The sequence below is a fragment of the Chaetodon trifascialis genome, chromosome 7 (genome assembly GCF_039877785.1).
Source record: "Chaetodon trifascialis isolate fChaTrf1 chromosome 7, fChaTrf1.hap1, whole genome shotgun sequence".
In the NCBI taxonomy this organism is placed as follows: domain Eukaryota; kingdom Metazoa; phylum Chordata; class Actinopteri; order Chaetodontiformes; family Chaetodontidae; genus Chaetodon; species Chaetodon trifascialis.
Window position 1 is genome coordinate 8093132 of NC_092062.1, and position 27852 is coordinate 8120983.

General features: G+C 41.4%; 1 protein-coding gene across 9 annotated transcripts in view; it reads left to right on the forward strand.

Moving 5' to 3' along the window:
• The window catches only part of LOC139333357 (clathrin coat assembly protein AP180-like), a 50586-nt gene extending 24251 nt beyond the window's left edge, over nt 1-26335 (forward strand). For 2 of the 9 annotated variants that reach the window (XM_070965681.1, XM_070965682.1), the window contains 25 exons: nt 896-998; nt 1528-1621; nt 2518-2629; nt 3033-3139; nt 3234-3275; nt 8450-8511; nt 9367-9379; nt 9648-9814; nt 9942-10036; nt 11330-11344; nt 11625-11834; nt 13386-13463; nt 14760-15008; nt 16219-16302; nt 16591-16659; nt 17033-17143; nt 18546-18617; nt 19702-19929; nt 21703-21900; nt 21995-22013; nt 22610-22700; nt 22812-22907; nt 23087-23221; nt 23371-23459; nt 24206-26335. In XM_070965681.1, the coding sequence (XP_070821782.1) occupies nt 896-998; nt 1528-1621; nt 2518-2629; nt 3033-3139; nt 3234-3275; nt 8450-8511; nt 9367-9379; nt 9648-9814; nt 9942-10036; nt 11330-11344; nt 11625-11834; nt 13386-13463; nt 14760-15008; nt 16219-16302; nt 16591-16659; nt 17033-17143; nt 18546-18617; nt 19702-19929; nt 21703-21900; nt 21995-22013; nt 22610-22700; nt 22812-22907; nt 23087-23221; nt 23371-23451 (2531 nt within the window). In that variant the 3' untranslated portion in view covers nt 23452-23459; nt 24206-26335. Of the gene's footprint in view, nt 1-895; nt 999-1527; nt 1622-2517; nt 2630-3032; nt 3140-3233; nt 3276-8449; nt 8512-8751; nt 9380-9647; nt 9815-9941; nt 10037-11329; nt 11345-11624; nt 11835-13385; nt 13464-14759; nt 15009-16218; nt 16303-16590; nt 16660-17032; nt 17144-18545; nt 18618-19701; nt 19930-21702; nt 21901-21994; nt 22014-22609; nt 22701-22811; nt 22908-23086; nt 23222-23370; nt 23460-24205 lie in introns of those variants that run through there. The other 7 variants (XM_070965683.1, XM_070965684.1, XM_070965687.1 and 4 more) reach the window with 7 other exon arrangements.
• The last annotated feature ends 1517 nt before the right edge of the window (nt 26336-27852 follow it).

The following is a 27852-nucleotide window of genomic DNA, read 5'->3' on the forward strand; positions in this document are numbered from 1 at the left end:
ACATGATTAGCTTAGCTTATCTTAGCATGCAGACTAGAAGCACTTAGAAACAGCTAGCTTGACTCTGTGTCCACAACTTGTTTATACCCAGTATTGGATAAACAGCTTAAACAAATGATAGTTCATTTGCGAGCTGAAGAGATGCTAGTAGGTGCATTTTTTTACCGTTTGATAGATACAGGCTAGCTGTTTCGACTTAAGTCTAGACTTAATGCTAAGCTAATCTTCTCATTTGTGTAAGAAGGAACACAACTGCAGGTCCTTCGTTCCAATGGCTGTTAGGCTGTTTAACTCCAGCATCATTTAACAAAGCACCATGTTCACGTTGTTTCACATGACATCACAAACCTACTGTTTGCACTATATATATATATATATATATATATATATATATATATATACAGTACAATAAGCCAAGAACACCGTATTTTTGGCAGTATATGTTTTTATACTCTTTGTGTATAGTGTACACAGCCTTATATAGTTGATTTTATTTTGTATCTTTTTTTACTGTCTATTTTGTTCTACTTCCTTCTCCTTTTTTTACCTCTACTTTTTATTCTGCTGCTGTAACAATTGAATTTCCCTGACCCTAACCCTTATCTCATTTTATCTTATCTTATCTTATCTTATCTTATCTTATCTTATCTTATCTTATCTTATCTTATCTTATCTTATCTTATCTTTTGATGTTGTGATTAATCCACGATTTATATTTTATCACCCATATATTTATCACAGGTGACTCCTTACAATTGCATTGAAGACATTTTGAAACTTTGTAACATCTTGTAACACATTTTTTTTGTAAACCTTTTAGGAGCCTACTAATAACCTGCGCTGAGCTGACACTGGAGACTGTGTGTGTGTTAATGTATGAGTGTGTCCTCCTCAGGCTACGACATGTCCACGTTTATCAGACGCTACAGCCGCTATCTGAACGAGAAGGCCTTCGCCTACAGACAGATGGCTTTTGATTTTGGAAGAGTCAAGAAAGGGTATGGTTTCTCATTTCTCACGACACCAAACTGCTGCATAACTATATCGGCATGATTATTGATTTGCAGCCTTTTAAAAATGCTTTGTTAGTTTGTTCAGGATCACAACATGCCCCTTTCTTACTTGCCCTCAGTATCCACCAGAATAAAACACATGCCACAAGGGTCCCGTTTGTGCGTGGGATGAACTAAGCTACCTCCAGCCCGGCATTGGGCCAAATGCATGGCTTTACTCCATGTACTGAGTGCAGAGATGAATACAGAGTGGGTTATTACTCATACTCAGAGGGGACAGCTCTGTTTAGCTGGCAGACACAAGGTCCCTCTGGCTACATGCTGTAAGCTGGCACTGAAAAATACAAACGCAGACTCCAGAATAGAGATCAGACACGTTGGTGGATACTGTATGTGTGACGGGTACAGACAGGTGCTCTATGTGTTGGCAGATGGACAGTATGCAGGTCTGAGTCGGTCTGTATGAGAGCTGCTGCTGCTCACTTCTCACATATTCTGTTTCTTTCTCTGTCAGGGCTGAGGGAGTGATGAGGACCATGACAGTAGAGAAGCTGTTGAAGGGAATGCCCACCCTGCAGAGTCAGATCGACGCACTGTTGGATTTTGATGTGAGTGACACTCGCTAATAAGAAGCAAAGTCACTTTGGAAGGTTACTGAATTTGCTGAGGGATAAACACAGTCGAGAATAAAGCTGCCAACTTTAAGACATCTTAGTGCTTAAGCCATGTCAGCTACAGCCCCTCTCGGACCAGGGTTGAATCTGATAGTATTTTATATAACTGAAACTAAACATGTATGTCAGTGGTGTAGATTTCAACCTTCTTATTCCTCAGTGTGAAATGTATAATGTTTTATGATATTGAGTGCTCAAGATGCTATCGCATGCACATGAGATACAGTTAGTTCCCACCTTTGTGGTTAGTTCATGCGCACAAAGTACACGTATATACAGAAAGCCAGCTATTTTTTTATGTATCAATTTTCCAACCCACTTTAGATGAAAGCCTTGATGGCGCATGACACCTGCAGTAGTTTGGAATGTAGTGATATGGGGCTCTGAATTGAATCACAAATGAGACACGAACTAGTGTTAGAAAATAAAAGATTCCACCAGAGTGAAGTATTTCTGTGTGTCGGGCCTCAGTGCTTTACGAAAACACAACTTTAGAACTTTATTGTCTGATTTTGGTGAAACTGGATCATATTTTATGGAGAATACTTTCAGGTTTTCCCTCTGATGTCCTCCAGTTGTTAGACACATCCCTTTGCTCTGGCTCTCTGTACTCATGTCATGCGCCCTCTATGGCCATCCACAGAGAGACTAACTGCTTTTATGTATGACATTATTCACCTGTAACATTATCTGCCTTTGTTGAAACTGTATTGTCTTTTTCATTCAATACTGCTTGTCAGTCTGTCATTTAAAGGCTATTTTGTGTCCCATCTGCTTGTCATCAGAATCCTAACCACACTGTGCCTCTTGGCTTTTATTCCTGTCTGCAGGTGCATGCCAAGGACCTGAACAATGGAGTGATAAACGCCTGCTTTCTCCTACTCTTCAAAGATCTGATCAAGTTATATGCCTGCTATAATGACGGCATCATAAACCTGCTAGGTAAAGAATCACTTGTTTCGCTTTATCACTTAGATCAGTTAAATAATGACCAGAAATTAGATACCCTTAAATGATAAGACTGAGGCTATTGTACACTGCCTGCCCCCAACCCCAAAAAAGTAAGTACATACAGTATTTTTTTCTTTTCAACAAATGCTATTTTTTCCTACAGTACTGATGAAAGAAACCTTTAAAAATGGGTCACGAATACATATGTAGTTCTTTTTCTGAAAAAGATTAACTTGCTTTAAAAAGCAGCTGAGCACTGCACTTTTTAGCTAAAGTTATTCAAGCAGGATTAAGTGGATTTGGTGTATTAGAGCATTTCTAGCAGCAGACTCAAATAAGTTCTACATGATAATAAAGGAGCATTGATTCCCATGTAATGATCTCTGTTGTCCAGAAAAATTTTTCCAGATGAAGAGAAGCCAGTGTAAAGATGGGCTGGAGATCTACAAGAGATTCCTGACACGAATGACTCGGGTTTCAGAATTCTTCAAAATTGCTGAGGTAGCCTGTAGAGCACGTTGTATCGCTGAATAGCAGCTAATTGTTCTACTGCTTCATAACTTCTGCACTGAAATGTCACTTTCTTCTTTTACAGCAAGTGGGAATAGACAAAAACGACATACCTGAACTCACTCAGGTAAGACTGACTAAGAGTTTTCCTCATCTCTGTGTATGTTCGGTGAAGTGTTGTTATTGGATCTGTGAATTTTTTTTTAGGTAATTTGCTATTCACTAACAGAGCATGTCAGTATGATGTTTTTTCTAACTGTACTGCATGTGGATGTATAAAGCCACCACCTGTTTTTTTCTCCTGCTGTGTTCACCATTATTGCTCCTCTTTGATATTAATCAGCCATTCACAGGCAGCCACAGTATGTTGTAAAAAGGAGGCACTGTATCCCTTGTGCACTTCTATTCTCCATGCGACCAATGAGCTGTGGTTCTTTGGTGATTGACGGCCCCTGTGCCCCCTTCTCTTTTCACTTCCAGAGATGCAGATTGATCATTCAGGCTGAGCGTGTGAGTAGTGAGCACAGAGCTAGCTTTTGGGAGCAAACAGCTTAGGGAAGGTCACCATTTGAACTCTCTTTGAGTGCACTGAATTGAAGCACACTGCACAGCGAGTGCACACCCAGCAGAAACACATCAGGCTCTGTGATGAAGTGGGATGATGTGCCTGGAAGGGCCGATCGGATAAGCTGTGATATGCTGAGCAATGCTGCTGACCAGGCGGCTGTTCTGCTGCTAAAACTCTGAGCTAAACATAGTTTTAGTTCAACAACTGTACAAAGGCACAGCAGACTGTTATCCTCTGATTGTGCTACAGTTTCCAGAACATCTATAGAGTCACTGTAAAGATTATTTGGGTCACTGACCAATATAAATGATTCCCAGGATGAGAAACCTGATTTCTCTTGTTGGGCACTGAATGAGCCTGAGGCCTCTAAACTCTGTTGTGTTGTGGAAACTTTATCTTTTCAGACATGACAGTATGGATGGCTTGCATGAAAAGCATGCTGTAATGCTGTTTGATTAAACTCAGGCTTGACAGGCTGCAAAGGGCCAGTGGTTTAAAACAGATCCACACCATGCAGAATCAAACTTACTGTAATGTATAACACTTAATGTAGAATATTTCAAATGGAGATCTACAGAGCCAGTCAAACTGATTCATTTGCATCAAGGGATTTGCGAGATTAGCTCAAAGCTAACTGTGTTTTACGTTAGTAGACTGGATATGTGGCCAAAATATAGGTGCGGTTCAACATTTTGGTGAATATGTTTGTTCACTCACTGGAAGGTTAGATGTGATACCACTCTCATGTCTTTAGATAAAAAGTAGAGTCAGCAGGCTTCACTTAGCATTATGACTGGAAAGATATAGCGTGACTGAAGATCTGCCTACCAGCACCTCTAAAGCTCAGCAATTACACAATATGTTTTGTTTGTTTAATCTGTACAAGAACAAAGTGTGAAATTTTTATGGTTTTATGGGGAGTGTCTCAATGGTGAGCTACGCTAATTTCCTGCTAAAAGCAGCTTCATATTTAACCTACAAATATGAGCGTGGTATCGATCTTCTTATTGAACTCTCAGCAAAAGGCAACAAAGCAAATATCCCAAAATGTCAAAGCATACGTATTGTTGAGTAGAGTTATGTGAGTCGTTACTTGTGTGCTACATCCATCAGTCCCTCCTTCAGCAAGGTTCTTGAAAGCGTGCAAAAAACAGATACTGTATTCCTGCAGATGGCATTTGTTGGATTCAGTTGTGAGTTTTGATTGAAAAAACTTTTTCAAATTTGAATGTGTCCCAGTTACGTTACATTCTGTACTGCATGCGGAGAACTTTTGTTATCTCTGCTCCTTTAGCGATTTCTTTCAGTCGGAAGTTTAGTCTTTAGATCAAAATACTAGTGATGTCTCTTACTTGATGACATTTTTCTTCTGCCACAGTGTTGCAGTGGTTTCTGATGCTGTTAATAAGCAAATGTTTGCATTAAAATCTCTTTAACAAGAAAAGCATGTGAATGTTATTGACATGTTGGTTGGGTTTTTAGCATGAAGCTGAGCTCTGTTTGTGGTGCTTGGAGTTCACAGCAGTATCCTTAACTTCACACAACTACTCCTGGTTGTTTCAAAGGAGAAATTGAAGCCCAGTCACCAGAAGAAAAATGTTACCATTGCACGTTTCTGCAAACCATGGATATGTTAGATTTGTACGTTTCATATGTATCATATCAGTGTTTCTACATAAAGTATGTGGTTGAGATTATTGACACACACACACACACACACACACACACACACACACACACACACACACACACACACACACACACACACACACACACACACACACACACACACACACACACACACACACACACACACACACACACACACACACACACACACATATATATGTATGAGCTAAGATTTTCTCATCAGAGGAGGAGGGGATGGTGGTGGTGTAGCTACTGGAGGTGAGACAACTGCCAAGCAGACTGCTGTTCAAGCCGTGACAATAGATGATATTTTTAACTCAAGGTCGGAACGTTTTCCAGCTGTGTTTGTGGCGACTAAACTGGGTAATTTCAGCCACAACAGTGTCTTTTCCTAATGCTGACCAAGCGTTTTGGTGCCTAAACCTAACCTAACCTTAACCACCGTGTTGTCACCACATACAACACAACGTACACAAATGTAAAGTTTCAACACAGCCACAGTTTGCAGGAACGTGTTATGATTCCGGAGAATCAAAATAATTGCTGGACCAAAGGTGCGGACATCAGCAGGAGACAAGGAGCCGTTTAACAACAGCGGTTTATTACAGACAGTAACGGAACACAAAATCCGCCCAATAAAACAAAAACTCACTACACCCTGGCGAGCGGGTAGGAAGACAAAACCAGAACTAGCGAAGACAAACCAGAACAAAAACTCAGAACAACAATACTAGACAAAACAGAGCAACTCAGAGACTAGGCTATGAAGGACACAGAGACTATGGTACAAGGACTAGAGCAAGAATGGCTGGAGAGTCTCAGCAAGATAGCTTTGACAATCTGGCAGCGTGCCCATGCTGCCACGCTGCTTAAGAGTGTCAGGCAATCAGTGGAGATCAGCCTCAGGTGCGACGGAGAGTAGCAGCACCGCCAGGCCACACCTCCACTGCAGGCAAGGAGAGAGAGAGAGAGAGAGAGAGAGAGAGAGAGAGAGAGAGCCATTAAGAAAAACAATTACAAAAATAACCAGAAAATACACACAGACCATAACAGAAGGTACAATGCTGGCATTTATTCTGACGATGTTGGAAATAGTAGAAAATATTGCAAAATGTCCTGATAAAATCAAACATAAACAATGAAATCATGCTAGGTGGGTGACCCTGTGTGAAAGATGTCACCATTTTCCTTCTGCCATAAATTAGCAGAACAACATCATTAATCCTCACAGCCCAACCAGCATATCTTAGAGGCCCCTGTCTTTAAAAATGAGATACTGTATTGCTGATATAAATAGATTTATGCTTCCAGGAGAGCAAACTGTATCAATCTCCCAGATCCCTCAAACTATAGTGGATTAATCGTAGTGTCAGCCACCAGTTTCTACTCTCATCCCTTCCAGGAGGAATTACATCCGCACCAGCTGGACAGAATAATATTACTATCTGACTCTCTTTGTAGTTGTGTTGTTATGTCATCGCTCATGTACACGTGTGCTATTTTTTAGAGCAGTGAGTTGATGAAGGAAACACTCTGCAAATGATGGCAGATCAGATCAAATTTCACACATATGCCTGGAGGCCTGTCGTAGGGAGATCCACAGGGAGATGGTTCATCAGCTTTTATATTGGCCTCCTCAGATGAAAACTACTATTGTATGTTCAAGCATCTCAGTAATAGAGCTGTTAAATCTGTCCCTTGTCTACCGAACAGGCATCTTTGTTTTTGGTGGTGAGGAGAGGCACTGTAAAGTCTCTGGATGATAAACGGTCTACCTGTCCCTCTCAGTGCCAAGAAAAATGATCCGCCTCTCTGCCTTGTTGGTCCTAGAGTTTTAGGGATAATAGACGAGACAGCTTTAAAAGGATAGATTCAGGAAATGGAAGCAGGGAATTAAGGAAAGTGAATTATTGACTTATTTCATTGGCTGACTTAGCTTTGACCTCTCTTAATAAGCCTGCTGGATATTGTGCTGTCCTTTTGACTGCATGTCAGGGGGCGATAATGTCCCATTTAGCCTGGTTGAGCATGCAGCTTTGCATCATGGCTGGCTGGAACATTGTTCTCTCTGTTAGCATTGAGATTAAACCTTCTGTTTTCTGTTTCTGTTTCATTGGTAATTGTTTTGGGGGTTTTGTGTTCTGCTTTATCCCCCTCTTGGTGTTCCATTTCCTGTGTAACAGGAAACAAATGGAATTCTACAAATGATCAAAGTCTACTAACACCTTCAAATGAAATACACTCAACTGATACATTTCAAATGTTTTATCATTACTGTTTTTGCTCTGATTAAAGCATGTTGTATTAAGCGTTCAATGGTAACGTTCAGTACTTGATAATTTTGTAAACTCAATGCAATGGACATATTTACTGGGAACTCAAAAATATTGATGCTCAGCAGCTCTAGTCTGAACTTGTTAGTTTATGTTGTCATTCATCCCAAAAGCACACTGCATAAGAAATTTCCAAGACAAGACGTGTAGTCAAGTTCAACAACAGCTCAACATGACAAATGCATGAGTTCGCTAGTAGTGAAGAATCAATTTTGCAACATTGTGAAGATAAAGAAATGGCAGGATTTTCAGCTCTGGGATTTGAGGCTCAAATCAAACTGGCCTTTAGGGAAGCGTCAGTTTTTTACTGTAGACAATCATGCATCAAGTTTTGGAATATGGTTACTCCACAGTTGGCATGCAGATTCAAGTGCCATCTGGACTGCAGTCAAAGCTATAATCATAATTAAAGATATTTTCACAAGGAGGTAGCATGTACACTGAAAACAACAATGCATCCAACCGGGAACACAGTGACAGACTGAAGCCCAGAGATGAATGAGTCTGAGAATAGAGCAAACAAGTCAGTGCTGTCAAGTCAATGTTAAAGTCTAGTAATAGTCGAAGAAGCAGTCACTCAGCTCAAATGTGATGACAGAAATAACCCACTTCTTCAGTGTTTCTATTTAACTGTGTGGTTCACTGGGTTCTATTGTGGAGTATAATCTGTATTGTCAGCCTCTCTGACCATACCCAACCTTTATAATGTGTTTGACCCTGTTGGATCACCCTCTCTTTATTATTTTACAGGCCCCGGAAAGTCTTCTGGAGTCCCTGGAGACCCACCTTAACACGCTGGAGGGGAAGAAGCCGTAAGTAGTTCAATATATCTGCAGCCAGTTTTGCTATTTTAATGGTGCATCAGCAGTAACGCAGATCTGAAGCTTCTGTAATCCTGTAATTATACAGTTTTGTGGTTCTTGCCATGCTGAAAGCCATGTCTGTAGTGATTCTGGCTCGGTGTGTTTGTCGTTCTTGGAGTGATTTTAGCTCTATCTGACCTGTCTGATCTCTCTGCTGTTCTCTGTTGCTTCTGTCTGTACTCAACTCAGAGAGGATAAGTGAGTACTCTCCATCAATGAGAATATTATTTTACCATTTACGAAATTTCTTTTGATAAATGAACTTTCAGTGATTCTACAGAAAAGACATCTGAACAAGCAGTTGACATTTCCATTGTGGTGTACTATTACTTTGTTCAAGATGCAGTTCTATAGAAAACACACTTAATTTTATTTTTTCTGTGAACATTTGTGAAGAATTTGCATCATTATTGTCACTGACATACTGTACAATGACAGGTCCTGCCTTTTAGCTGATGTTGTTACTAACATTCGCCTTTGTTATCATATTTACTGTATAATCAGCCCAGACTTTTACAAAGCTTTCAACGCATGCCATTCAACAACACGCAGCTTCTACTTTCTGTCTGTGATATTGAAAAGCTTTGTTGAGAAGGAGCTGGAGCCGAGATGCTATTACTCAGCAGTGCAGCGTGGATCCATTAATTGTTTACTAAATGGAATTGGCTTGGAATGCTGACTGCCTGAAAACACCAAAGTGATGGTTTAGCTGTTGCTTTGCCTCCCATCTCAATAATAGCCATTATGTTTCAGCATTTACATCATTAAACTCTTTAACTCGTGTTCCTGTCATTGTTTTTGCAGGTCGCCCACTAAGGTAAGCCCTGGTCCATGATAATCATAATGTAGTGTAATAATGGTAGTCTTTATTTATATATAGCACCTTTGACTGTCAAAGCACAGTTGTTGAGATCTTTACAGAGCTGGGTAACTAAAAACTGTAAATGTTGAATTTTAAATTCACCCCTAACACCTCCTACAGCAGGCAGCAAGTGATTTGTGGTAAATTCATGTGTTTAAAAGCTGTTGAATCACCTCAGCTTACATAACAGCGTTGTTCACCACGTTAACTTCCTCTGCGGCAGGATGCAACAGCCAACAGTTCGCCGGCTGCTGCTGCTGCGCCGGCCAAGCCTGCACCTCCCGCTTCCACCGGCGGGCCCCCTGCTCGCCCCGGGCCGCCTGCCAAACCTCCTCCGCCCTCTGTCACCCCCACTGCACCGGCCCCCACCATTGCTACTACTACCAGCAAGTATGAGTCACTCAACAGTATTAAAAAGTGTTTGATCTGTGCTGCATCCATATCTGAGCATCAATATTACATTAGACATGGATTCCCTCTGTCAACACGCCCTCTCTATTTCTTACTTTGTGTGTAGTGCTCTTGATGATGGCTTCTTGTTGGATCTAGACCCCATGTCCTCCTCATCAGCAGGGGGTGCTGCAGCAGCTTCCTCCATGACTGGATGGGGAGGTGAGAACTTTCTTCTGTTCAGTCACAAAGCTCAGCCTCCTTTAGTTCTGGTTTCTACACCTGTCTGTGTGTCTCTCTGCTCTGGCAGGGCTAGCTAGCTAATTAAGCTAACATTAGCTCCATGAGTTGGATGAAAACACTGCCCAGCTGCCTTTGAAATGTTTCTATTACGATAAGATATATGATAGCTTTTAGCTTCTTAGCCACAGTGGGGGAAAAATACACAGTTGTGAACGAGCATCGTTTTTTGTTACGCAGGCTGTCACCCTATATAATAATGATATGCAGCTTCAGAAGTAAGTCTTAGTAAGTACTGTAGGTACTAAGCTAGTTAGATAAACACAGTTTAATTCATTCCTCGCTCTTTTGCTCTTGCCTTTTTGGTTTTGGAAATGCCAAAGAAAAGACACCACATATCAAACTCTGCTGAGTATTTCTCTTACTACAGCCCCTCGCACACAGCTCCAACTTGTGGAGAAACCCATAGTGTGACTGACCCACCATGCTAAACGGTTGCAAACCTATAACAGAACAATCCATGTTCAGCTGAGGGGTTTAGTGAATGGCAGATTGGCGCTAATGCTGAAAATAGATATTGATATTGATTCACTAAACTTGAGTTTGTGTACTTACAGAAACAAATAGTAAAGGACAGAGTATATTCTAAAGATTTAAATTCCATGTTGATGCTTCATGTTTCATCCCATTAACTACCAACTCTTTTATTTTGTAAACCATTTTCTGAAGCATACAGGGAGTTCAGGTCCCTGCAGAGTGATTTTAATATGACAGTAAAATCAATGGAAGCCAATTGCTGCTTCGAGGATGTAGGAAGAGGGAAATCGATATAAAAACCTATGGCATGCATTAGAGAATGGTTGGCAGTAGTATCAGTTATGTATAATGTGTAGTAAATGAGCTGAAACAAACAATCCGTGGTCTTTTTGAATGACTCCCTGCAGTAGGATAAAGAAGTGGTGGCCTTGCTGATGTTTTTTATTGGACAATGTGGTTTAGAATACAGAATATTTCCATTCTGAATCTGCTGTAGCTTCACTGATGGCCAAAGTCCAACTGTAGCCTTTCAAAGCCAAAATTACATCAGGGACCTTTCAGCTGTTTTGCTCTTCACTGTTGGTCCTTGTGTTTTTCTGGCCTGTTCTCTATAATGCTGCCAGCTTGCACATTAAAGATTAGAAGATCAGATTATCTCTACACTTAAAAATCGTGCCTCTTCTGTTCATGCTGTCATTCATTCTCTCGTACCTGTTTCTCTCTCGTTCTTCTGCGCAGATCTCTTGGCTGAGGGTGAGTGATCTGTTGACAGCTCTCTGCTACAGACTGGATACCAGAAATGCCTGCGGGCGTTTCTTTACCGAAGTTGGCCTCCTACCTTAACTTCTAATTGTCTTTGTGTCAAGCTATTTTTGCCTTTAGCACCCAAATCCTTCTTGCTAAACCTGTCTATTTTCATTTTTCAGTCTCTTTGACACTACTGTCTTCCTCCTATTTCCCTTTTCTACTATTTCTCTCTTTTGGGGGTGGTGACTGGGTTGTGGCGCTTGGATTATGGGGTTTGTCCGCATAGCATCTCCGGCTGCCGCTGATGAAGCCTCTGAAGCTCTCCTGGCTGAGGGACAGTCTGCTGATGCTGATGCTGCAGCTGCCGCTCCCTCTGCTGCTGCCCCTGCAGCTTCCGCACCCACAGCCACTGCCGCTCCCGCTGCTGCGGCGCCCGCCTCACTGCCCGTCTCAGCTCCTGCCACCACCTCAGCCACAGACCTCGACCTTTTCGGAGGTCAGTCTGGTCCAAAGATAGGATGTAGAGCAGGATACACAGCATGGCAGCATGTGTGCAATGAGCCCTTTCATCATTTAGTAATCTACTGATAAGAAGTTGGGATTTGAGTATCACTCCCGAAACTTTTCAACCACTAATATATTCATGAGGAATGCTACATCATAGAGCCACAAGAAGTCTCCAGGTTTATGTCCCGTCAGATTACACATTTATGTGACATACGCATCATTTATGAGATATCTAAAGATTTGAATCTGAATGATTGAGGTACCTGCATTTTTTATGTAACGTGAAAACTCAGAAACCTGAAAAACCCTTAAGAAAGTGTATAAATGTACGTTATGACACTTCAGTAAGCAGATGGCACCACAGCACCAGTTTGTGTCTTTCATGTATTCCCACTCGAGTCACATGACCACACATTCGATTTTCCAAAAAAGAATTACCCATCAGTCTTTGAAAAGGGTTCTGCTGTTTTGAAGGTATTTCCAGATCCATTAATGACACTTCTTACCATCTGGATGGAAACACATTTTGTCTGCTGTGGGATCTGGAAATACCTTCAGAACAGCAGTAAGCATTAGCAAATGATCTCATGAGTTTTGCAAAGATTGCTGGGTAGATATTAGTGTATATATATATATATATATATATGTATATTGTATCAGATGCTTAGTACCGTGACTCAAATGTGATGGTTTTCTATCCTCACCTTCTTCTAATGTTTTTACATCCTGCTTTGTTGCAACCATGTGCACTAACATGCTGAACAAAATGCAAAACATGTGTCCTTTGTGGTACATCCCAAAAATATGAGCCATTTTAGTGGATTACTTGCTTTCCTCTGGGTTTATTCAAAGCTGCACAATCAGAATAAAACACTAATGAGTTTTGATATGAATGTGTTTTTAAACATTCATCAGAGTGTTTTGTCATAATCTTGTGCACTTCAGTAACCCCACTGCACTGTAATTAATCTGTTATCATGACTTGTGCTTTTGGGATTTGCTGCTTTTTGCACTTTTGTTCATCACCCCTAATGGCTTACTAACAGTTTCATAAATATACCAAGATGATGAGAAGCTGGATTTTATTTGGTGATATTTTGGCTTCTTGATATTAACCTCAGCCCTAACATTGGAGAAGCACTGAGTGTCTGCTGAAAAGAGCCAATTGATTTTCTTTGTCAAAGAGAAACTTTGCATCATCCATCCCTGACATTTTCCCTCTTGTCACAGAGTACAAGTAACTTGTGACAACTTCCCTCATTTCCCAAGCCCGCACAGTTAGTGCACTCTGAATGCAGCATTATGCAGCCCTTCAAGACTCATCACGTGATTGATGGTACAATCAGATCATGCACTGCACTGACCGGGCTGCATATTTGTATTCTCTGCTTTTTCCTGATGCTGACCTCTCATTTTTGTTTCCTGTCCATTCCGTCTGTTTACTCATCTTTTGTTCGTTATCCATGTGTCTGTCGGTGTGTTGGCCCGGGTGTTATGTTTTGCATTTGCGTTCCGGCTGTTTTCGTCTGCAATACCCTAGATGCGTTTGCACCTTCCCCAGGAGACGGTCCTGCCGCCGTGGCCACGGGCCCTGCTGCTGATGCATTTGGTGGATCTGGTGGGTGACAAAACAGCTTTTTGTGCAAGTGGGTGTATGGATGTGAAAGCTGCTGTTGCTTCTATTATATTAAAGCTGTGTCTGCTTCCATAGGAGACAGTAGAACAAACTTGCCCCCCGGGGGCCTACTGTCTCACCCCAAATCCTGCTTTAATGCCCCAGTCATGGACCCTCCCCTCCCTCATCTCGGCTACTCTTCTTCTCCCAATATTCACTCAGTGAATACAGTACAGTAAAAAGCACAGTCCAGCTATTAACTATTCTGTAGTTCCAGAATGAATACCATTTGTTTTGATACCCTAACCCTGATACTGCCTGATCATGATGATTATACTAATCATTGTTGAGCCTTTTTTCTTTATTTTTTTAAATAACTCCTTTTAGTCTCTCTCTTTGGCCCATGCAAATGTGCCTTTTTTCAACCATTCCTTAATAATGCACCTGGTTTGTTCATACCATACTAACCACAGCAGTAACACATAGAGCTGCAGTTTATTTAACATGCTTTGCATTAACTTTATTCTGCTGTATTAGTCAGTGACTCACCAGGTTCATGGTAGCATTTAGCTCATATAGTAGTGCATTTTCTGTTATTCGCTTAAAGGATAAAGACTTACACATAGAGCAGAAATGACTGCTATATGTCTGTGTTTATGCAACAAGTCTATGCAACCCCCAATTTAGCTATTTTTAGTAGCATGAATGAAGGTGCTGTATCTGCTGTCTTTCTTAAGTCGTAGGACTGGTTCTCACAGAAAAAGACGAGTCACTGTAGGTCTCAGTCTGTGGGTAGTTGAACCAAGAAGAGCGCTGTTTATTTAGCTCTATTCGTAGGCACGAGATCTTTACTCTTAATGTGTTTGTTTTCCCATTTTTATACAGTGCAAGTGGCTCAAAGCTCTTGTATGCCAACAGGATGGTATTATCATACAGCCAACAACGTACCAGGAACACATTGGCCAGTGGGCCAATTAGCCAGAAATGATTCTACACTCCAGCTCTGGAATAGGCCGATCTTAGCTACTTAAGAATTGTTTCCCACTGTCAGCTGTAGCTTGTGGATGCAGTTCTGAAGTTATTGAGTGACCGTGTGCTTGGTTGACTTTCTTTGTATCTAATCCTGATTTGGAACTTCAGAGGTGTCTTGCCCCGCAGATATGCTTTTTACAGTCTTGCTTTAACAAACCGTCAATCCCCTCTTCCCTTTCCCCATCCGCCCACAAACCCCTTCCCTTCTTCTCTAATCATAATCCCTCCTAACCCCTCATCACAACCCCCCTGCTGCTTCCCCTGAAGACCCCTTTGCTACGACGGAGGGGAGTGCGGACATTGCTCCAGAGCTGGACCTGTTTGCTATGAGGCCCACGGACACGGAGCCCACTGCCATCACCCCTCCCACCTCTAGTGAGGCGCCGACCATCGTCGCCCCCATCGCTGCCCCCGCTGCCCCCACCCCTTCTTCCACCACCACCACTACCACCACAACCACCACCGACACCACCACCACAGAGTCTGCAGCCGCTCCGACTCTAGATATCTTTGGTGGTAAAGTCCTCTCGCTCTCATTATGCCTCTCACTGCATTGCCCTGCATTATGACGACGATGATGATGATGATGATGAAACAGGTTTTGATAATCGTTATAACAGTGATAATAACCTGCCCAGTCCCTACATTTCAGATTTTTTTCTTTCCATGATGCCTCTCCTTCCAATACAGATCATTTAATCAAGTTAATCAAGCATCTTGGCCTCCTCTGAAGAATTGAAATATTTCAAGAATCCGCAGTCTTGTCACTTGTGTATGGTATTTCAAACATTAAGCAATTAATCATCTGTTGTTTGGAGACCAGAATCTCAATGTAAATTTGATCTCTGGGGATGAAATGGACATTTATCTCTTTTTATTAACAGAGGTGGCTCAACTTGTTGTGATTATTAATCTAATACTAACATACTGCCAAAACTTAAAGGGAAGAAATTAGTTTTCTTCTCCTGCTTGTGACCTGTAGTTTAGATCCTGATAGCTGAGAATGCTTTATTGTAGCTGATGCACTTTCGTTAAAAGGGAATATTGCTCAATGTTAGAATTTGTATGATGTAGGTTTCCTGCGAGTGCTCTGTTTTGATCCCACAGTCCAGACGCCATGCAGGTCATCGCCATGCAAATTGCCAATATAAAGATTTGTCCAAACTTTGGTTTCTGAACTTCCTCAGCTGTACTTTGTGTTTAGTGCTAATTCACTGTTAGCATGCTAACAGGCAAAACTTAAATGAATCCGGTGAACATCAGCATGTTAGCTTAGTCATTTTAACCATGTTAGCATGCTAACATTTAGCTCACATCACGGCTGTGCCTTAATACAGCCTCACAGGGTGGACGGCATGGCTGTGGACTCTTAAGTCTTGTTAACTTAATATACTGGAGATCTCTCAGAGCGAAACCACAGGGACTTTAATCTGTGATGTCACATCCCATCATTTTGGAACCAGACAAACTCTATGGGAACTTCTGGTGATATAAGCAAAATTTAGTAATGCAAATATGGAAGTCCTCATTCTGGCATTTGGCAATGTACCCTTTTAACTTTTGCACTTCATTTTGCATTGCACTGAACAGATACACTGCAGCTTATCCGTTTAATAATCAAAATGTCTGCTCTCTCTGCTTTCCCTCATCTTTCTTCTTAACTCATCAATCTGTATGCTGGACTTAAAATCTGAATGTACATATGATTGTGTGTCCTTGTTCTTAGATATGTTTGATTCTATGCCTGAGCAAAGCCCTACCACAGAATCCAAAGCTGCTACCACTCCTAGCGTAGACCTTTTTGGTGCAGGTACAGGAGTTGATATCCATTTCTCTGTGTGTGGAACCTCTTCATCTCTTCTGGTTTCCATACCTCTACTTCTCTGTCAACTGTTTTTTTCCCCCCACACGTCTTGGTTTGTCCCCCATAGTGGTATGAGAACTGTGCATGTGACCACTCGTCAAATCTTGGATTGTCCTTGTGGCTGCTTTCTATCCACGCTGTCTGTCTACTTGCCACGCTAATTCTTTTCTTTGCTCCCCAACCTCGGTTTTCTCCTTTCTCGTGTTCTGCCTCTCGCTTGCGTTGGTAAATTAGACCTTCCTGCTGTCTCACGCGGGCCCTCTCCTTTGCCCGAGCCGGCTCTGGCTGGAGACATCGTAACCGGTGAGTTAAGCTGCTTTCTCTTTACTGCATCACTGTTTTCCCTTCCTATTTTCATGAAGAGTGCAGCCAGCCTCAACTTAATCCTGAATTTTTTTGCATGGTGCTGGTGTCTGCATGCACATGCACACCAGTCCTGTACTTCCAAATGGTGCACGCTTCAAGGATGTGGATACACAGTTAAGATGCAGGGACGCCTGCTTTCTTCTGCTTCTTCTCTGCATGTCTGTGAGCCGTTCAGAACAGGCAGAATAACAGTGCATGAGCAATGCATTCTCCCCTTGGAAATAGAGTTTTCGCTGATAAGTGTAGTCATTTAGATTTGAGAGTAATTTAATCCTGCCCTGCCTCTGTCTCTGTCTGTCTCTCTGTTCAGACTCATTTGCATCTCCAGACCCTGCTGCTGCTGCTCCTGCTGCAGCTCCCGTCCCAGAGGCCTCCTCTCCACCCAAAGCAGCAGAGCCGGCACCTGTCATTGACCTGCTGGGTACTGTACCTGCTACCGCTCAAACATATCTCTTTACAACAACGTATGCTGCATGTCAGCTGTCGAATTTCAACCCATTTGCGCATTTTATGATTATACTTTTCTTTCTTGTGGGTATTTTCACCATCCTCGGTTGTTGTTAAGCTCATATTGTGTAGATATGGTGATCAACTGTAGGTGCTAATAATTACATTGTGTGTTTTTGAGCGTCTTTTTTCCTACAAAGTTTTATTTTTCTAGTCAACCTTGTGTAGGGCTGAAATTTTTTGCCAACTGGAGTCAAACAGGAGGTGTTTAACTTTTCTTGAGGATCATAAGGTTCGCTAATACGCTACTGTCTGTCTGTGGGTCAGTTGGTGTATCATTTTGATGCAGAGCTAAATATCTACAGGATGGATTGGGATGAAATGTCGTACTAACATTCATGGCTCCAAAGGGATAAATCCTTGAATTCATCTTGAAGTTGCCATCTTTGGTTGTGACCATTGGATTACAGGGAAATTTTGCTTCGGATATTCAGTCCCATAGTCGCAGGAAGGACTCTTCTTGGATGTGCATCAGACTTCTCTTGGATGGCCTTTTATTATTATTTTTGCATTCTTTAATCATTAAAAATGATCGGAATCAATACAACAAAAACAATAACAACAATAACAGCATTGTCAGATGGAATTCAGGCATAGATTGATGATTTCTTCTTCATTAAAATCTTGTGAGAAGCTGCTTCACCTGTTGCATTATGATTCTTTCAGTTCACAATATTTTTTCAAAGTGATATTCTTGCTTAAACATTAATGCATGCAATACATTTGTAATCTGGCCAGTAGAATCACAGCTTTACACTTTACACACCAAACCTAGTTTTGTGCTAATTAGCTAATATTAGCATTCTGACATGCTAAACTAAGATGGCAAAATCTACTAAACATCATTTTCACTGTGAATGTTAGCAAGCTGACACTAGCATTTAGCTGAAAGCGCTGCTGTGTACAAAGTACAGCTGTGAGCATGGCTGTTGATTCTTGCTGTGGTTGCTGTATATCGCTCCTGCACATTTTCTACCAACTCCCACTCCAGGACAAATAAAGCAACATGTAGAAATGAAATGCTCTCAGGGTTTTGCAGTTGTTGTTTTATGTTATGAAAGTAGAGGTGAGCATACAATTGAGGTAAGTGTTCCTCCCAGAAAGGCAGAAAAGATCCTCTATCTCTATCCACACTAACCTTTCTTTTATCAATTTCATTTGACATTTGCCACTTTTCATTTTTAATTAAATTCTAGTTTTATGAAGATAATCTTGTCTCCTACCCCCCCACTGTGTCCCAGTGTGTGGTCCAGGGCTGACCTCTCACCCCTTTCTGCCCTCCATGCTGCGCTGTGGATAACTGGACGGCCCTGCAGACTCCTTCGGTGGTTCTGTGGAGGAGACGCAGAGCTCTGCTCCTGGAGGGCCTGGAGACGACCTGCTGGGCGGTGAGGCTCCTCTGACTGTCAGAGATTACTGTTTTTGAGATTACATTGAAGCACTTTTATGTTAATCATGGTTCAATTGGAGACAAAAGGACCAGCAGCTTTTGATAAGATGTCCACAGTTTGGCTAAAAGGTTTTATGCTGGCAGATGGCTGACAGAAAGATTTTACGCTGATTAAGAAATTATACCATAATGATGGAAATGCATTTATCAAATTAATTATGGCACAGACTTGGCAGGACTCATTACATTTGATTACATAGCAGTTCCAAAGTAGGTTTGGACTCATTTGGAAATGTCTGTGAAGTATTTGTCCACCATGACTTCCAAGTGATGTCAGAGCCAATGTCTCGCCCATCTCATTTCTGGCACCGTTGTATGGCCAATAGTGCATTGAAGAACGGACACATTCAACACAGACAACACATTCATGTATGCAGAGAGACATTCTGCTCTGCATGGTAGTTATATGTGACATTATCATATTGTTGAGACTGATACATCAATGCATAAGCAGGATTTTATTGTTGCAGCTGGTCGAGACGGAGCTTGTTTTAACTACTTTATAAAAGGTAAACCTGAGGAATCGTGGGATGGTTAACGGAACAGGATAGAAGAAAGAAATGCATTAATTCTTGACTTTTTTGTGAAGTAATGGACCTCTCTGAGCCTCATACTGTTATTTCAAGGAAATCACTCTATTATATAAAGTGTCACAAGCCTCTCGATTCTAATATTTTTCTCATCAGTCATATTCAAGAGTTTCATTCCACTGAACATCAGGCATATCATGCAGATTACTGTAATACATATTATGTATTTCACAGATTAATTTTTGAATAAGACCTAGTGTTGTCACTGGTTGAGTAATGTGCTGTATTATATTCTATTTGTGCTGTGTGCTGCTACTCTTTGCTGCTGCACTCAGAAACTTTCTCCATGGAGATAACCAAAATTTAATTTTGTTTTTATGATGTCTCATGGTGCCACCCGTTGTCTCAGTGATCATATTTGATGTGTGTTTGTCATGGAAACAGTACAACATATGATGTCACAGTTACAGTCCTGTCTGTTACCCTCCTCAGGCCTGATGTCCCCCACCCTGGCTCCCACAGCGGCCCCAGCTCTGGCTCCAGCCTTGGCTCCAGCTCCGGTTCAGGGTGACCTCCTGGAGTCAGGCTTTGACGCTCTGGGCTCGCTTACCTCTCCAACACCATCTGTACCTGCTGCAGTGGCAGCAGTACCAATAGTACCAGCTGTACCAGAACCTGCAACCACCACACCGGCACCCTCTGGTGGTTTTGATGCTTCAAGTAAGTGGATCATAACATATTATGTTGTAGAGGATTCCCTTTTTTGTTTCATTTTAGTGTTGTAATGCTTTCTGAAATGTGAATTTAGAGAATTTCAAAACATGCTTTGTTTGTATTTGCACAGGTCGTCTGCTTCATTAATCTGCTCTGGTTCATTAAAATTGAGCTACCTAAACCATGACCTAGTTATCTCCTCCCTCTGAGAGCTTGACTACTGCATGAATGACACACTGACATGTGCTGTGGTCACTGTCCTCCTTGTTTCTGCCGACTGCTTAACTCTTCAGCACTGCTGCCTCATTTGCAATGATTCTTCTTCAAGCTTTCTCTTGTACTTTTCACACTTTCACAAATGCTGTGCTTTCTCCACCTCCTGCTCACCCCACCCCTCTGCAATCTTCTTTCTTTTTACTCTATCTTTCTACTATACACTTTTTCTCTTCTGCTCCATTTTATTTCCCTCCACACCTCTATCCACACTCGTTCCACTCTGCTGGGTCATTGCTTGTTTCTTCTAATCTGTAATTGGTGAGTTTAACCTTGCAGTGCATTGCAGCATGTGCAGTTTGAACAAGTCTCCCCTTCTGCTTCTTTGCATGTTGTAAGAGGACCTTTGATTGTCTCCTGCATGAGACAAGGCGTACTCTGCTGTTATTTATGTTTGTACAGTGCATCTGTTTTTGCCTTTGGTCTTTTAGAGCAATGGCTCTTACAGTAACCACATGCCATCAAGGCCCGAGTCTGCAGTCGAGTCCCCAGGTTTTCATTCCAATCTGGCGCAACACCTTTCAATTATATATTTTTCCAAGTGCCCATTAAACAGCATCACACTGTAATCAAAGCCCTTACTCTCTGGTTACTGTAGTGGTCAGAAACATAAAAGATTTACTTTAAATGTGTTTATGGAGCATAAAAGCTTTACTGTAATTATTGGTTAGAGGCTGCTACATTGCCTATAGTTACAGTTTTTCAAAACTTCTCAGTGGTGGAAGCTTGTTGTTTAGGCCCTAAAACGTCTTTCAGCCTCTGAACCAATTTAAAAGGATAATCTGTAGTTGTAAGTTTTGATTAGAAAAAAATACCCACATATTGAGTCAGCTGTAACACCTGGAAAGTATGTGTTGTGAATGCAAGTGTGTGAGACCAGGCCAGCAGTCTGAGCTGTGAGCTCTAAGTAAGGGATAAATGGTTGGTCTGCCTTATGCCAATCCCAGTGGTAGCATAGTGTAGTTTAATTAGTAGTGTTCAGTAATATTTCATTTAAATTCAATTCAAATGAACACATTTAGAACATGACAGGCGGTACTGATGAAGGGTTACTTGAGCTCATAGGACAGGACTGTAGGGGGGCTTCAGATTAAAAGGGCAGGAGCCCCTTCCTCAGTGAATACGGCCAACTTTCAAATGCTTCTGTGGTGTTTATTTGGTATGAAAACCTGTAAAGTCTTTGGCCTTGATGGCACCTGGTTCAAAACCTCTGTTTTATTCCAAAATCAATGTGTTTAAATTCCTGAGATGTCACTTGCTGAGCAACAAGACAAGTGTGATTATGTCCCTTTGAATGCTCAAACATACAGCATTTACAGTACAGTCCTACATTGTGCATGAGATGCACAGCTGACTACTGATGTGGTAACAGCTGGATTGTCCTCTTCACCATACTGTCTGATCTCACATCTGCCCACTGCCCATGTTATAGCGAGATTAGGGATTTGCACATTTGTAATCTGTGTTGTTTCTCTCATGTCCCGCCATTCCCACCCTCTCCCCAAGTGTTTGATGGATTAGGTGACTTGCTGATGCCCGCCGTAACGCCCCAGAGCACCGGGGGCAGCACTGTTGGAAGCACAGCAGGAAGCATGGGTACTCCTGTTGCAGCAGGAGGCATTACAGCCGCTCCCCCCGCCACCCCACCTCCTACCAAAACCATCGGAGGAGACCTGGACTCCTCACTGGCCAATCTGATTGGAGGTAGACTGCAGATTTCTGGTCTGCAGCTCAGTCATTAATCATCATAAATACTTGATATAAATGTAACTCATTCTTCTTTCCTTCCTCTGTTCAGACCTTGGAGTAAAGAAAAAGTAAGTGATGTGAATTGTATAATGCATGATGCGTAAACATGTGGTTACACATAGTTCCCAGAGAGTTTCTGAAAATTATGGAAAACCTTCAAAGTCTTTGAAGTCTTTCATCATATGATATAAAAGGGTGCAACACTGTCAGACTGATGAAGGTCTATCAGGTTAAGCATCATGCCAAAATTCATTTATGGATGTTCTTTTTTTACGCTTGATTTTATCATATAAGCTTTTTACTTCTAGTTTGCTTTTATCCTGGTTGTTTCTTTGAGCTCATCTTTTGGGTTTGGTTTTGTTGAACTGAGCCACCAAATTATCGAGTTTTCTCCTCCTAGTATCAAAATTCTATATTAATACTCCATGATGAAGGTTACAGCAGCCGTTTTGATTACATCAGGATTTCTTGGGAGAAAAACTGATGCCTTATTTAGACAAATGCTGAACTGAATGTGGATGATAATTGAGTGTAGGAAAACGTGTGTCTGTGTGTACATGAGTGCATGTTCCATCTGTTAACAGCTGACTTTCTGTGGTCACCACTCTGAGCATTAATTCAGTGGGACAGATTACACAGTAATTTGCAATGTGATCCCCTTTAGGGACCCACAGAGTGAGAAGAAGCTGACAGGAGGTGCCAACTGGATGCCACAGGTAGCTCCCACAAGCTGGGGTACACCGGGAGCCCCCATGGTAAGAGCGGCCTGGAGCCCACCACCACCACCATGATATCACACTTTTGTGGCAAAGGTCTGAACAACATACAGGTTTTTCTGATGTACCCTCTTCCTCTTGTCTCTGTAGGCTGGCGCAGCCCCTGGTGCTCCTGGTGCACCAGGAGCAGCTCCACCAGTTGCGGCCATGGTGCCACCAATGAGTGCACAGCCTGGCTTTGGCATGGTGAGTGTATTTCTTTCATTGTGAATTCTCTATATTTTCGCAGTGAGTCTTCATCAGCTTTTGAATCTGCAACTCACACATGCACTGTGTGTAGATCACAGATATATGATATCCAAGTCATCTCAGGGCTGCATAGCTTTCAGAAATTAAAATCTGCTGTGTTGTCCATATCTTACAAGCCTCCTGCAGGAGGGCCTGGAGCTCCCATGATGCAACCCATGATGGGGCAGCCTATGATGGGGCAGCCCATGATGAGACCTCCCTTCACTGGGGTTGCTGGAGCTGCACCCGGATCTGCTGCACCCGGAGCACCGGTAAAAAACTATGCATAGCAAGGCCCTCATTGACCATATTTATATAACGTTCCTGTTATCCAAAGAAATACAGCAACAAGTTTGTGTAGATGTTTGCCTGCCACTTCATATCTGATCAACATACAATTTTTTTTTTCCTATTTTATCAGCTTTCACCAGGACCTGCAAGCCAGAGCCCCAAGAAGCCCAAGGACCCTTTGGCAGAGCTCGACCTCAAGGACTTCTTATAACGCCCCAGGTGGGAGCTCAACACACTACAAATAATACCTACAGGTCACTTTGTGGTCATTGATAAATCTCTAACTTCTGTGAAACATATCAAGATACAGCAGACAGAACACTCAAATGACTTAATTCTGGTGATAATAGTCTAATGAAATTTGTGGGATCAGATTATTTGCATTTTTTTGCCACTACAAAGTTTAAATTACAGAGAAAGAGACTCGTGAAGGGAATTAGAGTGTTTCTTTAAGTGTTGGAAGACATTTCTTATGTCTTCCAATATCTGTCACTCCACCACGCCTACTCTGCTAAGAACTACAGAACCTGCAGAAGGAGCTATCGATCCACGTTTCCAACCTTTTCTGCTTCCACCAATTGTGAAACATATGCCATCAGTGTGCCTCTTTCAAATAACATCAAGCGGGGAATGGGATTGAGCTTCCTCCTTCTGAATGTCCATTTTCGTGGTTGGGTTCAGCTGTCCCAAATTCAGTGATTGAAATGCACCTTATTAAACTCTTTCCATTTAAGTGGAATATTTAAAATGAATAGTCTCTGAATGTAATGGATCATTAACTACTCATCACCTCTAATTCAGGGGCCAGTTTGAGTCTGCATGGAGGGCTTGAACGTCTTTTTTCAATCAAAGTGACCAAATTCAAACCAAATCAACGTGCTGTGTAAACCCAGCATCAGTATTCAGCTTTGAGCAGAAAACTTGTGACTCTTATGTTGAAATGTTCTGTGCTTCCTGTCTTCCAGCCGCTTTCTTCTCTGGAGCAGGGCCGTCTCACCTTATACCTGGTGTCTGTCAACATCTCAGGATGCCAGCAATGTTCAGCTACTCAACCTTTTAAGAGCCTCTTTTCTCCGCCCCGCCCATCAACACCCCACCCTTTTCCTGTGTGATGTCGTAGCACAAACTGTGAAAGTGAACCATAGCGGATTATATATATATGAGAAAAAAAAAATACAAGCGTGTGCTTATGTAGATGTACTAATCTTTTGTCTAAACAAAATCACTCAAAACCCTGACAAAAAAAGTCCACAAAAGTAAGTGAGAGAAAGTGAAGGCGTATGTGTTTAGATTTATTTCTAGTGTTGAGTTGAATGATGGATGTGCTTTCGTGTCCCAAACCCCGCCCATCCCATATATGTCCCCGACCCCTTATGAAGGGGGAGGAGCTCTTCTTTGTCCCTCTCCAATTGGATGGGAGTGGTTAACAAAGCCCCGGTAGATTTTCAGAGAAACGTGTAGTGTGTTGTTTACAGAAGGGTCCTCTTTGATGTACATAGATTTCTCTGGTGAGGATTATGTCTCTATTCTGTATGTCTGTTGAAGAGAAATATAAATGTGAATCTGACATGAACTTGTAAGAAGTCGTGAGTATCCCTCTATTTCCCGTCATCTTTTGAAATTATTTGGAAGCAAATATGAATACCGCTATATGATCAATACACTGTATATGAAGAAACAACTTCTATGGGCTTCTGAATCATACCAGACCAGGAAGTGATCCTCTTTTTTTTTTACTTTCGCTCATTTTTCTAGGTTTCTTTTGTTGTCTTTTTGTCCATTGTTATTTATATGTCCTGTTTCTTCGACAAAAATCCTCCAGACTGCTGTTGATATTTGCTGGCATTGCTATGAAAGAACATATCTTACAACTTACTACAAGAGAAAATGCTTTCGTTATTCGTCACAGAGGTAAACTTGAACTATTCCTCAATATAACTGTATAAGTGTCTACGTGCAGTCTTGACACTGCGGATATGTCTGTTGCCTGTGCTTTCAGTTTAACTATGACCAGGTCAGTATGGTTATTTTTCTATTCGGAGTAAGTTATTTCATTGCCATACCAAACTCTGCATTCAGACAGGTCAAATCAGAACAAAAATTCAGTCACATTGATGTGGTTTCAAATGGAGATCCAGATTTCAGGGAATAGCATCAAACCAATGTGATGCTTCAGCAGGAAGGACTTTAGTGGCTTCGCTCACTTTTCTCTGTGGCAAGAAAATGTCATCACAAAAGTCACAATCAGGAACAGATTAAAGGTACCCTGTCATTTCTAAACAAAGCTGTTTACATTCACTCTTTTTCACCTCATCAACTTTGTGTACCCTTGAGACCCAACAAATGTGCTAAATGCATTTACTTTCTCATGAAGCACTTGAAAAGCTGATTTATTTTGATAACTGGAATCTACATTGTTTACAGACAAAACGGGGGCCCACTCATCAAAACAGTGCTTCACAGTGCTACTCTACAGGGTACCTTTGAGTTCCATGTTACTAACCTGTTGTTGATGATGTTATAATTGCAGTAATGATGGTCACCTGGAAGTATAGAGACAAACACCGGTCTGACGAATATTTCACATTTGATTGTTGCCTGAACATAACCTTTGTTCATGTTTTTCATTTGTTTATTGCTGACCTTTGACACATTGTCATTGAACAGTACATATTGTATGTGGCCACATGGGAGTGATGTGTACAGTGTGGACATCCACAAGAGGCCTCTAGCCTTGATCTTGTTCCCCAAAAGCATCTTAACATAAAGCTCCTCTGATCCCACAGATTTACAATGGAATCAGTATGTTGATATGCATTTGGACAGCTGTATGTACCAGAGGTCCAAGTTCTGTGCTGTAAACCAGACTAATGTAAAGCTTTCTCTGTGTGTTGTCATTTAAGTGGACTGAATAAGCATTTGGTTGTGAGACTCTGATGTGATTCTGTGAAAATAATGGGAGATTATTAACATTTTTCATGACTGAATTATTAAAACTGTATTTTTGTTTAGTTGTAAATGTATTTTATTTTTTGATGACCCTCCCCAGTGCATGTAAGCCCTCTGAGGTGCAATAAATTCGATGACGGATTGAACTGCCCATGAAGGATTTTCATTTCTTCCACATCACAAAGTTATACGAACATCAGTTTGAAGGTGTATTTCATGAACTTGTCCTACAACATCATTGCTCATGACTATTCACCAAGGCCACATTAGAAAAATGGTAAATGTCCTGGGCCCCAGACCCTCAGGGGAACCAAAAGCGCCCGGTAGATTTTGTGTCATTTGGATTTTGGTCATTTTATTAATTGCAAACTCATTAGGGAATTTGCACCACGTAAGTACAATACTGACTACTGGAGATTCGGCGTTTTTGCATATACACAGAAGACAAAATCTAGTTTTAACACAAACATTTAACACACTAAAAACAATTATAAGCTGCACATGCAGACAGGTGGTATTATTATTCAAGGGCACGTAGCTGCGCTGGTTGGTTTCTGGGTCTCTGGGTATGTAATGAAACTGTTAGTTGTGTGGACTTAAGCCATTTTGTGGCCACTCACCACAAGCTGAAATAGTGGACTTTCTAGCAAAGAGCTGCTTATTTACGTATCTAACTGGCACAGAGCAACAGTTTTTCTGTCCACCTGTTGAACAAAAGTACAATATTCTCTCTCCTTTTAGCTCTGTTAGGGTCTCTGATCACCTGAGAGAAATCAACTTTTTAGCCACTAAATACCTAACATTTTGGACCAAATAGCTGCTAACTTGCTGCTATTTGATGCATGCTAGGTCGCATATAGTGATCTTATCAGACCATGTCCAATGAAAACAGCTGCTTGCTGTTGAAACTGATGCTGATGACAGCAGTGAGACTATACCAAAACAGTAAAGATGTGGGCCGGACAGTAAAATGCTCAATAGAGCTTAGGGGAACTGTACCTTCGGGCAATAATTCCCTGTGGCTTGGTCATGGTGACATCTTTCATATTACACATACATAGTAATTTTCTTTAAAATAAAAAACATTTATTAGTGCAGCTTTAATGGGAACATGGAGGCAACAGGGCATATGCACAATGAAGGTTGGGGTCAAAAAGGGCCCAACAATAATCTTTTGCCCTTTGTCCCTTAGCAAAATACTCCAATCATGTTGTTCAGTGGTTTGACTTGTGGTGAGGCATTAATTATTGTTGAGCAAGTAAGTTGGTTCATTAAAATGTACAGTTATTGTTATTGTTAGTGGTCTCATAACAACTGCTATCCACAAAGCAGTGCATAATAGCAGAGTTTTTCTTTTTTTTGGTAATCAGGATCATCATCACAAACACACACGCAAGTAGTAATCTTGGTTTAATGGTTGGTAGTCTTCAATCTGCATCATTAATTTCAGGTATTTGGTATTTAACAGGATATTTGTATGATTTTTTGGAACATAACCAACATGAAAAATAAAAAAAATCTCACATCCCAGATTTAAATTTGTTATTATATAACAATATTGCCTTTAACCCTTTGACTTAGGGAATTCTCAACAGCTCAAGTAAATGGTTAAATGGTTCAGTCCTATCTTAACACAACCCAAATATGTAGCCTCACATTAAAT